This window comes from Oncorhynchus keta, chromosome 10 (genome assembly GCF_023373465.1).
Source record: "Oncorhynchus keta strain PuntledgeMale-10-30-2019 chromosome 10, Oket_V2, whole genome shotgun sequence".
Classification (NCBI taxonomy): domain Eukaryota; kingdom Metazoa; phylum Chordata; class Actinopteri; order Salmoniformes; family Salmonidae; genus Oncorhynchus; species Oncorhynchus keta.
Genome location: NC_068430.1, coordinates 35,199,844 through 35,213,162, shown reverse-complemented (window position 1 = coordinate 35,213,162; position 13,319 = coordinate 35,199,844). Strand labels below are relative to the sequence as shown.

The 13,319-nt window shown below is 41.1% G+C and overlaps 1 protein-coding gene across 2 annotated transcripts; it reads left to right on the top strand.

The window, feature by feature from the left end:
• Positions 1–2,391: 2,391 nt before the first annotated feature.
• LOC118388595 (MAP kinase-activated protein kinase 2-like) lies at positions 2,392–11,670 on the top strand. 2 transcript variants are annotated; one of them, XM_035777816.2, is made up of 11 exons: positions 2,392–2,547; positions 2,873–3,322; positions 7,223–7,362; positions 7,705–7,769; positions 7,888–7,967; positions 8,215–8,341; positions 8,510–8,585; positions 8,911–9,035; positions 9,241–9,326; positions 9,415–9,495; positions 11,078–11,670. In XM_035777816.2, the coding sequence occupies exons 2-11, from the start codon at positions 3,047–3,049 to the stop codon at positions 11,285–11,287; spliced, it is 1,266 nt and encodes a 421-aa protein (XP_035633709.1). In that variant the 5' UTR covers positions 2,392–2,547; positions 2,873–3,046; the 3' UTR covers positions 11,288–11,670. The 2 variants fall into 2 exon arrangements, with proteins under 2 accessions (XP_035633709.1, XP_035633708.1); XM_035777815.2 differs by having other exon boundaries at positions 2,410–3,322.
• Positions 11,671–13,319: the final 1,649 nt, after the last annotated feature.

Below are 13,319 nucleotides of genomic sequence, written 5' to 3'. Positions count from 1 at the left end.
AGCCAGGCGACCCAAACTGTTGCATATACCCTGACTCTGCGTGCAATGAACGTAAGAGAAGTGACACAATTTCACCTGGTTAATATTGCCTGCTAACCTGGATTTCTTTTAGCTAAATATGCAGGTTTAAAAATATATACTTCTGTGTATTGATTTTAAGAAAGGCATTGGTGTTTCTGGTTAGGTACACATTGGAGCAACGACAATCCTTTTTCGCGAATGCGCACTGCATCGATTATATGCAACGCAGGACACACGTAGTTATAACTAGCGATTATGATTGATTAATTTTACTGCTAGCTAGCAACTTACCTTGGCTTCTTACTGCATTCGTGTAACAGGCGGGCTCCTCGTGAGGCAGGAGGTTAGAGTGTTGGACAAGTTAACCGAAAGGTTGCAAGATTGAATCCCTGAGCTGACAAGGTAAATATCTGTCATTCTGCCCCTGAACAAGGCAGTTAACCCACCATTCCTAGGCCGTCATTGAAAATAAGAATGTGTTCTTAACTGACTTGCCTAGTTAAAAAAAGATTAAATAAAGGTGTAAAAATAAAATAAAATAAAAACATTGGCAAAATCAGCGTCCAAAATTACCGATTTCCGATTGTTCTGAAAACTGGAAATCAGCCCTAATTAATCGGCCATTCTGATTAATCGGTCGCCCTCTAGTGTAGATTGCTGAGGATTGTTTGTTATTTAATCAGTTTTAGAATAAGGCTGTAACGTAACAAAATGTGGAAAAAGGCGAGGGGTCTAAATACTCTCCGAATGCACTGTATACATTTGGTATTTGGTATTTTTATTAGGATCCCCATTAGCTGTTACAAAAACAGCAGCCACTCTTAATGGGGTCCACACAAAACATGAAACATAATACAGAAAGACATAATACAGAACATTATTAGACAAGAACAGCTCAAGGACAGAACTACATACATTTTTAAAAGGGCACATGTGGCCTACATATCAATGTATACACACACTATCTAGGTCAAATAGAGGAGAGGCGTTGTGCCGTGAGGTGTTGCTTTATCTGTTTTTTGAAACCAAGTTTGCTGTTTATTTAAGAAATATGAGATGAAACGGATTTCCATGCAATAAGGGCTCTGTATAATACTGTACATTTTCTTGAATTTGTTCTGGATTTGGGGACTATGAGAAGACCCCCTGGTAGCATGTCTGGTGGGATAAGTGTGTGTGTCAGAGCTGTGTGCTGACTATGCAACCAATTTGGGATTTTCAACACATTAATGTTTATTATAAGAATAAGTGATGCAGTCAGTCTCTCCTCAACTCTTAGCCAAGAGAGACTGGCATGCATAGTATTTATATCATCCCTCTGATTACAATTAAGAGCAAAACGTGCCGCTCTGTTCTGGGCCAGCTGAAGCTTAACTAGGTATTTCCTTGCCGCACTGGACCACACGACTGGACATGAATAAAGATTAGTCAAAACTAGAACCTGCTGAACATGCTTTTTGGAGGTTGGTGTCAAAAAAATATAGATATTGATAGATATAAAATTAAAACTAGGCCCTCAAAATAAGACCTTATGAAATACGTATGATATTGTGTTCAATAATATATATATATATATATATAACTTGAACATATTTATTGATAAGTCCATTGCACAGAATATTTCTGGTAACTCTGCAATTCACTCCAAAGGCAAATATCTGAATAAGGTTTAACACTAAGCGGTGTGTTACTTTAACACTGGTTCCAGTGTGTATATGGTCCCACTCTTTCAGTGTTGATATAACACTGGAGAATGTGCTGTGAGATGTGTGCCTCTCATGAATTTCTGACACCATGTAATCTACAGTAAATGTCCAGTCAGAAGTGTATCTTTTTAGATGAGTAGTTTTTAATGAACGTCTCTCAAGAATGTCCTGAAGATAAAGCAGTACATAATGTCATACGTGGGTTATGACATGCAGTTACAATGTCTAATACCACAAAGACTACTTCTGTGACTGTCCAGCATTTTTAGTCCTATTCAATTTTTTGTTCAAACAAAAATCTATGCCACATCCTACACACTGGTTGAATCAACGCTGTTTCAAAAGTACTTTGAACCAATGTGGAATAGGGCTCCCGAGTGGTTTAGTGGTCTAATGCACTGCATCTCAGTGCTAGAGGTGTCACTACATACCCTGTTAAATTCCAGGTTGTGTCACAACTGGCTGTGATTGGGAGTCCCATAGGGTGGTGCACAATTGGCCCAGCGTCAATAGAATTTGTTCTTAACTGACTTGCCTAGTTAAAATGGGCAATGAATTTATGTTTGTGCCCAGTGGGATGCCCTACTGGCCGCCCGTCTTTGCGTGTGGCGGCTCCTTTAAGAGTTGAGGGCCGTGTGAATAAACTTGAGCCGTGCTGCGCTGACGTAAGGGGAGTTGAAGAGTTTTGTGTAGCCCCAGATAAGGGCACAGGAGAGGAAAATAACGGAGAGGAAAATAACGGAAATAATAATAACTTAGAGGATAGGGAACTGGACCGAGGACTGTTATCTTTTTTTAAATTTGGCCGCTGATTTTACAGGTATTGTAATGCGCATTTTGGTCAATTCCTACTAAACTGGACATCAGGTACAAATGTATTTGCCGTTGCACATTTAACGTTACCTGTGTTCCATTTATTTTAATACAAACTCAAATTTAGCATAATAGATTGTTAACTATACCACAAATTAGAATGTTCTTTTAGAGTGAAGTTCAAAATGCTTCATATAACTAACTATTCTAGATATGCAATGCAAAAACGTCTTATTCGGTCAATGTGCCAATATTATTATAGGGTAGCTATTCCTCGAAAGAAATAAGCCTACTGTGGAATAATTCGCCTATTTTTGCTTCATAATTGAAAGTAAAATCAAGAAAGGAATCTGAAAAATTGCCATTTCGTCTCGGAGCTGGGGGGAGAAAGGGAACGTGAGGCTGCTGCTGGACATTGGACGGGGAGGGGACACCACTGCATCTCTCTCTCTCTGTCTGTTTCCGTGGAGAGCAGGGGGGTGGGATTGAACCGCAAGAAACACATCATGCAACACAATGGTAACGGAGAAGAGAGGCAGTCAGCCAACCAATCCGAGCCTCAGCTCCAGGGGACCCCTAGTGGAAGCATTCTACACATCCCAGGCAGGGACACCCTTAGCGACCCCACACTCTTCCAACTGCCTGCCCAGTCAAAACTGGAGTTCAAACGCAACGCAGTCACAGAGGACTACAAAATAACAACTCAAGTACTAGGACTGGGTATCAGTGGGAAGGTGATGGAATGCTACTGCAAGAAGACAGGGGAGAAGTGTGCCCTCAAGGTAGTGTGTGTGTGTGTGTGTGTGTGTGTGTGTGTGTGTGTGTGTGTGTGTGTGTGTGTGTGTGTGTGTGTGTGTGTGTGTGTGTGTGTGTGTGTGTGTGTGTGTGTGTGTGTGTGTGTGTGTGCGCGCGCGCGCGCACGTGTGTGATCCATTTCACTTGCTTTGTTAATGTAAAAATATGTTTCACATGCCAATAAAGCACCTTGAATTTAATTTGAGCAAGAGAGCGAGAGAGACCATCAGTCACCAGACCCAAGTGGCACCAAGTATTTGAGGTCTTGCTTGCTTTCTTTTCTTATCCTCTGATGTAAATTAAAGGGAACTTGAGGATGTATTTACAATAGTGACGATAAGAGGGAGAATAGTCATCAATTATTCACTACTCCTCCATCTTAGACAGTCGCTTCACAGACAGATCTCTCATCCTTCTTTGCGGTTTGATACCAGGGGCGACAGGTAGCCTAGCAGTTAAGAGCATTGGGATAGTAACCAAAAGGTTGCTGGATCAAATAATCTGCCGTTCTGCCCATGAGCAAAGCAGTTAACCAACCTACAACAGCGGCTCCCTGGGCACCGATGACATGGATGTTGATTAAGGCAGCCCCTCGAACATTTTGCCATTCAGTGGTGCAGCTCACTTTCCCCAATGGGATCACTCCTTTATTTGTCTGATGTGGGGTGGGGTGTTGTATGAAGGAGGACATATATCCACATTAGAATGCTAAAAACTGATTGACATATTGATATATTTTGGCATGGTTACAGTATACAGCATGCATCTGGTGTGCAGAGGTTACAGAGGTTGTCACTTACTGTCACATTCTGTCCCACTTCTTCCCTCTGCTACATTTACTGTATCAACAAACAAGATAATATAGAGAGTCAGAGAGGGAGTGTGTTTCTTTGACTGGTGCCTGTTCCTCTTGTAAAGAGGTCCACTTAAGCACTAATAACACCAATAGATAACGGTCTCTCTGTGAGCCGGGTTTGGAGAGGAGCCACCAGCGGTAACAGTGCAGTGCTTTAAGTGAACTCGACTACTCCTGTCCAGACAGACAGTGGATGAGTCTGGGAAGAGACAGTGATGTACTGTGTGGGACCGTGTCTTACGCAGAGGGTAGGTTGTTAGTGCCAGTAGTCATTGTCATGTTGCATGGACAATGACATGCTCTGTCTGGACTGATTCTATGTTCCATCTAGAGAGGATCTACTCTGGTGTGCAGGCTTTTGTTCCAACTGAGCTCTCACATACCTGATTCAACTCAAATCTGGTGTGTTTTCGTGCTGGGCTGGAACAAAAGCCTGCACAGAATGCAACCCACCTGGACCAGATGTTCCCCATCCCTTTCCTTAAGTTATGCCTTGGCATGTGCTCTAAGTTCTATCTATCCTTTCTGGACTTAGGGGGATCTGTGGTCACCCACTGGGTCCACACTGGTTAAATCAACGTTGTTTCCACGTCATTTTAATGAAATGACGTTGAACCAATGCGGAATAGACATTGAATTGACATCTGTGCCCAGTGGGGAATGTTTTTCTTCTGTTCTTTGAAGTTCAACCACTGGAATAGTGAGCAACTTGGAAAAAGTGCTCGGTCAACAGGTTATGCAAATTCAAAACCTGAATAGTGGGTCACCAGAAGTATTCTTGAGAAAACAATAACAGAAAGCCTATGGATATGTTTTCAATGGAACAGTCTCAACCTCCAAAATAGGTCCCTATTTTTTTGTCCAGGTAGACTAAAGATAGATCAATGAAATGTGTTGAGTATGATCAGTTGTACTGGCACAAGTGTATACATTCTTTCATAAGTGTGCTCTTCAAGTATTTGTGGACAATGTTTTCAGCAGAGTATTAGCTTACTCCTCTATAAACAGTTTAATCTCAACCTGCCCTCTCCTCCCTGTCCCACCATGCACTGCATCCTGTCACAGACAGAAGATAAGCTAGTTTATCTGGCTGTGGTGTCTGGGGATCCCTCCCACCCTTACATCCAATCACATTGCAAAGTTGTTTTTACTGGTACACTTTGAAGGCAGATTTTGAATGCACTAATAAAAGGCAGCATTCATTTTAAAAGCTCTAGAGGGAATCTTCCTGACAAGCAAATTAATATGAATGAAGGGTCCAGATTTAATTTGTAATGATAGATTCACTTACGTGAGAATATGAAGAGACTGTGTGTGTGTGTGAAAGAGAGAGAAAGTATCAAAGAGAGGTGAGAGAGAGATGTGGGACTAAGATTCTGGGATTTTAACCTGATTAAGGCTGTTATTATTCCCTTGATCAATTCCTCCAAGACCTGTGAGTGGTTATAGACAACATGGACACATGCACTCAAAAACACACTCACACAGGATAGACAGAACCAGTCAAAAAAATTGGATACACCTACTTATTACAGGGTTTCTTTATTTTTTTACTATTTTCTACATTATAGAATAATAGTGAAGATATCAAAATTATGAAATAACACATATGGAATCATGTAGTAACCAAAAAAGTGTTAAGCAAATCAACATTTATTTTATTTTTGAGATTCTTCAAAGTAGCCACCCTCTGCCTTGATGACAGCTTTGTACACTCTTGGCATTCTTTCAACCAGCTTCATGAGCAATGCTATTCCAATAGTCTTGAAGGAGTTCCCAAATATGCTGAGAACTTGTTGGCTGCTTTTCCTTCACACTGCAGTCCAACTCATCCCAAACCATCTCAATTGGGTTGAGGTCGGGGGATTGTGGAGGCCAGGTCATCTAATGCAGTACTCCATCACTCTCCTTCTTGGTCAACTAGTTCTTACACAGACAGCCTGGGAGGTGTGTTGGGTCATTGTCCTGTTGAGAAACAAATGATAGTCCCACTAAGCGCAAACCAGATGGGATGGCGTAACGCTGCAGAATACTGTGGTAGCCATGCTGGTTAAGTGTGCCTTGAATTCTGAATAAATCACTGACAGTGCCACCAGCAATGCACCCCCACACCTCCTCCTCCATGCTTCACGGTGGGAACCACACGTGGAGATCATCCGTTCACCTACTCTGTGTCTCACAAAGACACGACTGTTGGAACCAAAAATCTCAAATTTGGACTCATCAGACCAAATGACAGATTTCCACCGGTCCAATGTCCATTGCTCGTGTTTCTTGTCCCAAGCAAGTCTCTTCTTCATATTGGTGTCCTTCAGTAGTGGTTTCTTTGCAGCAATTCGACCATGAAGGCCTGATTCACGCAGTCTCCTCTGAACAGTTGTCTGTAACTTGAACTCTGAATCATTTAGTTGGGCTGCAATCTGAGGCTGGTAACTCTAATGACCTTATCCTCTGCAGCAAAGGTAAATCTGGGTCTTCCTTTCCTCTGGCGGTCCTCATGAGACCCAGTTTCATCATAGCGCTTGATGGTTTTTGTAACTGCACTTGAAGAAACTTTTAAAGTTCTTGAAATGTTCCGTATTCACTGGCCTTCATGTCTTAAGGTAATGATGGACTGTTGTTTCTCTTTTCTTATTTTAGCTGTTCTTGCCATAATATAGACTTGGTCTTTACCAAATAGCTATCTTCTGTATACCAACCCTACCTTGTCACAGCAAGATATTTTGATTTGTTTAACACTTTTTTGGATACTACATGATTCCATATATGTTATTTCATAGTTTTGATGTCTTCACTATTATTCTATAATGTAGAAAATATTTTAAAATTAAGAAAAACCCTGGAATGAGTAGGTGTGTCCAAAATTTTGACTGATACTGTACATGTTGCATAGATGCATACGTTCCACGTGCTGCATACGTGCTGTATCCATCATCATACCTAGTCATAGTAAATGTGCTTCCTAAACATGCCCATTGTTCTCTCTCTTCATCTCTGTTTCTATACCCACCCTTCTTCTCTGTGGGGGCAGATTCTGTATGATTGTCCTAAGGCGCGGCGGGAGGTAGAGCTGCATTGGAGAGTGTCGGGGGGCCCATACATCGTTCACATCCTCAGCCTTTATGAGAACATGCACCAGGGGAAGAAATGCCTTCTTATCATCATGGAGTGGTGAGGACCATAGAGACTACATAGACCAGAATGCATTTGTGTAATGAATCCTCTTAACTTTTCTACCATGTCAGACTTTAAAACCGTAACTAATGAGTAGGGCCAGGAATTTTTCCTGGTTAGGTCATGTGGTCAGGAAAAACTCTTGGCCAAATGAAAGTTTACATAAACATCAAATATGTCCCAGTTCTCTTTCTTGGTCATTATGCTTAGAATTAGTTGATTGGTCTCAGTAATTTCCTGGTAATTTCTAAGGGACAATGCTGTTCTTGTTTAATTGATGACTTTGTTCTCTTGTTGAGAAGCTCTGATCTGTCTCTCTTGTTGTTGTTCCTGGCTCAGTATGGAAGGAGGGGAGCTGTTCAGTCACATTCAGGCCAGAGGGGACCAGGCGTTCACAGAGAGAGGTGAGTTATTTATGATGGGGAACTGTGTTCTATTATTTACAGTGCTCAATTATTTACAGTGACCCTATAGCTGTGCACATTTTGTTAATCAGATTCATATGTCATGGCTTTTAATCAGAGGCTGCGGAGATCATGAGGGACATAGGCACGGCCATCGAGTACCTCCACCACATGGACATAGCTCACAGAGATGTCAAGGTGGGACTCTCCTCCTAGACACACATTTACATCATTTGATTTTTCACCTGACACTCGCTGACAGGCATGTATTTACCACTGGTGGTTTTAGTGATGTACTTATTGCTTTCTTTTTTACACCTCCCTCCCTCCACACACACACACACACACACACACACACACACACACACACACACACACACACACACACACACACACACACACACACACACACACACACACACACACACACACAAACACTCAACAGCCTGAAAATCTGCTGTACACCACCAAGGAGACCAATTGCGTTCTGAAACTAACTGACTTTGGCTTTGCCAAGGAGACCACCCTCCACAACTCCCTCCAGACACCCTGTTACACCCCCTACTATGTTGGTGAGTGTTGGGTCTGTTACACCAGTAGTGGTGTAGTATACTATCCGGAAGTGAATGGTGTGTAGGCTATAAAGTATTATGGTTGACTTATACCCATCATATTGTCCCTGTCTGTCTGACTGGTTGTCTCTTGGTGTCTTGGTCTCTGTCTCAATGTCTGTCTATCAGCCCCCGAGGTGCTTGGTCCAGAGAAGTATGACAAGTCATGTGACATGTGGTCTCTGGGCGTGATCATGTACATCCTGTGAGTACCTAGTGTGTCTGTGTGCTATAAGTGTGTCAGTGAGTGTGTCTGTAAGTGTGTCTGTTTGTGTGTGAGAATCAAGTCACAGGCCTCTCATTCACTCTCACTCCCCCTACTGTTCACCCCTGGGCCTCATTTACACCCTCATTTCTCTCTACTAGCTCTCTTTTAACACTAAGCTTCTCATGGTCCACTTGCTTTCTCCCTCTCCTTCTCTCCCTCCTTGTATATAGTATGAATGACTGTTCAATGAGTGTCCAGTTGGAGTGCATACAGTAGCTGTAGATGCTCTATTCTCATGTTGAAGAGTGTGCTGTGTCCCCAGGCTATGTGGGTTCCCTCCGTTCTACTCTAACACTGGCCAGGCCATCTCTCCAGGGATGAAGCAGAGGATCAGGATGGGCCAGTACAAGTTCCCCAACCCTGAGTGGGCGGAAGTGTCTGAGGAAGGTCAGACTAGAGACAGAAAACTGGGGGTGGTCTAAAGTAGAGGGAGATGATTCACTGCAAGACAAACTATGTTCTGCTAAGTTCCAAATATTTGACAGATTTTTCTACAGTTGGATTTGTAGGTCCTTTGATAAGCATCTTGACTAGTTTACCTAATCATGTTTTATTTACTATGCTTGTTGACCTATGACCTTTACCTCTGTAGCCAAACAGCTGATCAACCAGCTGCTGAAGACAGACCCTAACGAGAGGATGACCATCGGGCACTTCATGAACCACCCTTGGATCAATGTGAGTATTACTACTGCATGTCTGAGTGCTGTGGATAATATGACTCATTTACACTGTGTGTGTGTGTGTGTGTTTGTTGACATTACAGCAGTCGATGGTGGTCCCTCCGACTCCTCTGCACACGTCCCGTGTTCTGACAGAGGACAGAGAACTGTGGGACGATGTCAAGGTGAGACTAGAGAACTGTAAAATACGGACACTGGTATTAAGAAAAACTGCATATCAATGGGCCAATTTAATCTAAAACTAAGAAGCCATTAGGGGGTGGTAAACACTAAATTTACAAGACCCACACTGCACCTTCAGAAAGTATTCACACCCCTTGACTTTTTCCACATTTTGTGTTAAACTGAATTTTAAATGGGATACATTTCGATTTTGTGTCACTGCATACACACAATACCTCCTAATTTCAAAGTGGATTTAATGTTTTTATACATTTTTACAAATTAATTTAAAATGAAAAGCCGAAATGTCTTTGGTCAATAACTACTCAAGCCTTTATGGCAAGCCTAAATATGTTCAGGAATAAACAAGTTGCATGGACTCTGTGTGCAATAATAGTGTTTAACATGGTTTTAGAATGACTCGTCTCTGTACTCCACAAATACAATTATCTGTAATGTCCCTCAGTCGAGCAGTAAACACAGATTTAACCACAAAGACCAGATTGGTTTTCCAATGTCTCGCAAATAAGGTCACCTATTGGTAGATGGGTAAAAAAAACTAACAATGAATATCCCTTCGAGCATGGTGAATTTATGAATTAAACTTTGGATGGTGTATCAATACACCCAGTCACTACTACATCCTTCCTAACTCAGTTGCCAGAGAGTCAGGTGGAGTTTTATGGCTGTGATAGAAAACTTAGGATGGATCAAAAACATTGTAGTTACTCCACAATACTAACCTAAATGACAGAGTAAAAAGAAAGCCTGTACAAATATTCCAAAACATGCATCCGGTTTGGAATAAGGCACGAAAGTAAAACTGCAACAAATGTGGCAAAGAAATTAACTTTATGTTCTGAATACAACGTTTTATGTTTGGAGCAAATCCAACACAACACATCACTGATTACCACTCTTCATATTTTCAAGCATGAGGTTGACAGCATCATGGTATGGGTATGCTTGTCATCGGCAAAGGACTAGGGAGTTTTTTCAGGATGAAAATAAATGAAAACGGAGCAAAGCACAGGCTAAATCCTAGAGGAAAACCTGGGTCAGTCTGCTGGGAGACAAATTCATCTTACAACAGGACAATAATTTAAAACACAAGGCCAAATATACACTGGAGTTGCTTACCAAGACGACATTGAATGTTCCTGAGTGGCCTAGTGACAGTGGACTTAAATCGGCTTGAAAATGGCTTGAAAATGGCTGTCTTAGCAATGATCAACAACCAACTTAACAGAGCTTGTAGAATGTTTAAAAGAATGTGCAAATATTGTACAATCCAGGTGTTCAAACCTCTTAAAACTGTAATTGTTGCCAAAGGTGATTCTAACATGTATTGACTCAGGAATGTGAATACTTATGTACAGTAAATTAGATATTTCTGTATTTAACTTTCAATAAATTTGCAAAGATTTCTAAAAACATGTTTTCACTTTGTCATTATCTGGTATTGTGTGTGGAAGGGTGAAAAAAAATATTTAATTTGAATTCAGGCTGTAACACAAAATTTGGAATAAGTCAAAGGGTATGCATCATTTCTGAAAGCACTGTATCTGTACTGTCTGCCTACAGGAAGAGATGACCAGTGCCCTGGCCACCATGCGTGTAGACTACGACCAGGTGAAGATCAAAGACCTGGACACGTCCAACAACCCGCTGCTCAACAAGAGACGCAATAGACCTGGTGCTGGGCAGGCTGAGGGAGAGGGGGGAGGAGGGGGAGGTGGTGGGGGAGGAGGGGGTGAAGGAGTAGTCGGAGCAATGGTTTGTAACAGCCAGTGAGAGTTTGAGGGAAGGGAGAGGGAGGGAGGAGGGGGTGTTATATTAAGGACATTATTTGGACCAATATTCACCAGGGCCCTGATCAGGAGTTGTTTCGGGATAATTAATCAGATCTTGTGGTCAGGAAAACTATTCTCGTTATTGGTCAAAATAAGTGTTTAATTGGACCACACCAAGATTGAGATGGCAGCAATTTGCCCTCTGTTGGCAGTAATCAGAAAGATAAGGCTCTTCTCTGTCCTTTACTTGTTCTGTCACCAGCACATACGAGTTTCCAGCTCAGTTAAATCAGACTGATCTATAATATAATTGCTTTTGTTTTGTAGATGTCATGTTTATTTACTGCTATTATTTTCATGAAATAAATGTTTGTTTCTAAGGAAGTTTGTATTGCTTTGTTGTTTGGGTCTGAATGTGTCATGTATGAAGATGTGGTCTCACATGGAGTACAGTACCTCCCCTTCCTCATGTACATTTCTGTATGTGTATGCGTGACTGTTTAAGTGACTGATGCGTGTGAGAGAAAAACTGTTGTATTTTGTAGTTTATTTGAAATGACCAACTTTTCAAATACTTGAAGCAGTCGAATATAGAGAATCAATTAAAAGGTAACTATTTCCTTTGATATTCAAATACAGGTCTCAGAAAAACAAATATTTGAATGCAAGTTAAACAATGTAAAAAGCATTTATTATGTGGCAATTGCATTTGATGAACATCAGGGTCTCAAATGTTTTGTCAGTCATTGAGCAACAGCGAGGCCTGAACATTCTTCCAGCGATCTAACTAATTGATTAGATTAGTTTACAAAAATGTATGTTAGTTATCTTTGTGTAGCATAAGATTAATCAATGTACATGCACAAACATAGCTATTAAAACAATTATAAATATAAACCTGCAATACAGCATGCTGGGAAATATTTGTAAGTCGCTCTGGATAAGAGCGTCTGCTAAATGACTTAAATGTAAATGTAAATATGATGGGCATGGTTTTGGCTCAAAGGGATGTGAATGAGTTTCAGGCCCCTGTATTAGGGAAAACTAGGCCCTCAAAATAAGGCCTTATGAAATACGAATGGTATTATCCTAAATAAAAGTGATGTTACGTTTGATACTGGAGCTCTGAGGCATGCTTCGAAGCAGTGTACCGATTCATGTATCAGAAGTACGTAAACAATGACGGCCAAAGCTTTGTTTGATCACATGCTTTTTCAAACCATGTATTGCAAAATCCCACTAAATCACCATAGTTCCGGTGCTTTCTTAGATTCCAATATGCTTTCAAACATGACCTCCACTGGACATAATTACAAATCTAGTTAGGATTTTGTAGCAAATGTTTCATTAGGTCGAGTAGGGAACATTCAGGGACGTGAGGGCAAGGAAGACATAGAAGACACTATTTGTTTTGAAACCACACTTTTTTCACCGTTGAAATAATTCATTTAGTATTGAATAAGTTTGTCTTAAGCAACCTAAATAAATCCGTAAATCCATAGACATTTAATCCTAGTACAAATTCCCTGTTTTAGGTCAGTTAGGATCACCACTTTATTTTAAGAATGTGAAATGTCAGAATAATAGTAGAGAGAATGATTTATTTCAGCTTGTATTTATTTCATCACATTCCCAGTGGGTCAGAAGTTTACATACACTCAATTTGTATTTGGTAGCATTGCCTTTAAATTGTTTAACTTGGGTCAAATGTTTTGGGTAGCCTTCCACCAGCTTCCCACAATAAGTTGGGTGAATGTTGGTCCATTCCTTCTGACAGAGCTGGTGTAACCGAGTCAGGTTTGTAGGCCTCCTTGCTCACACACACTTTTTCAGTTCTGCCCACAAATCTTCTATGGGATTGAGATCAGGGCTTTGTGATGGCCACTCCAATATCGTGACTTTGTTGTCCTTAAGCCATTCTGTCACAACTTTGGAAGTATGCTTGGGGTCATTGTCCATTTGGAAAACCCATTTGCGTCCAAGCTTTAACTTCCTGACGGATGTCTTGAGATGTTGCTTCAATATATCCACAT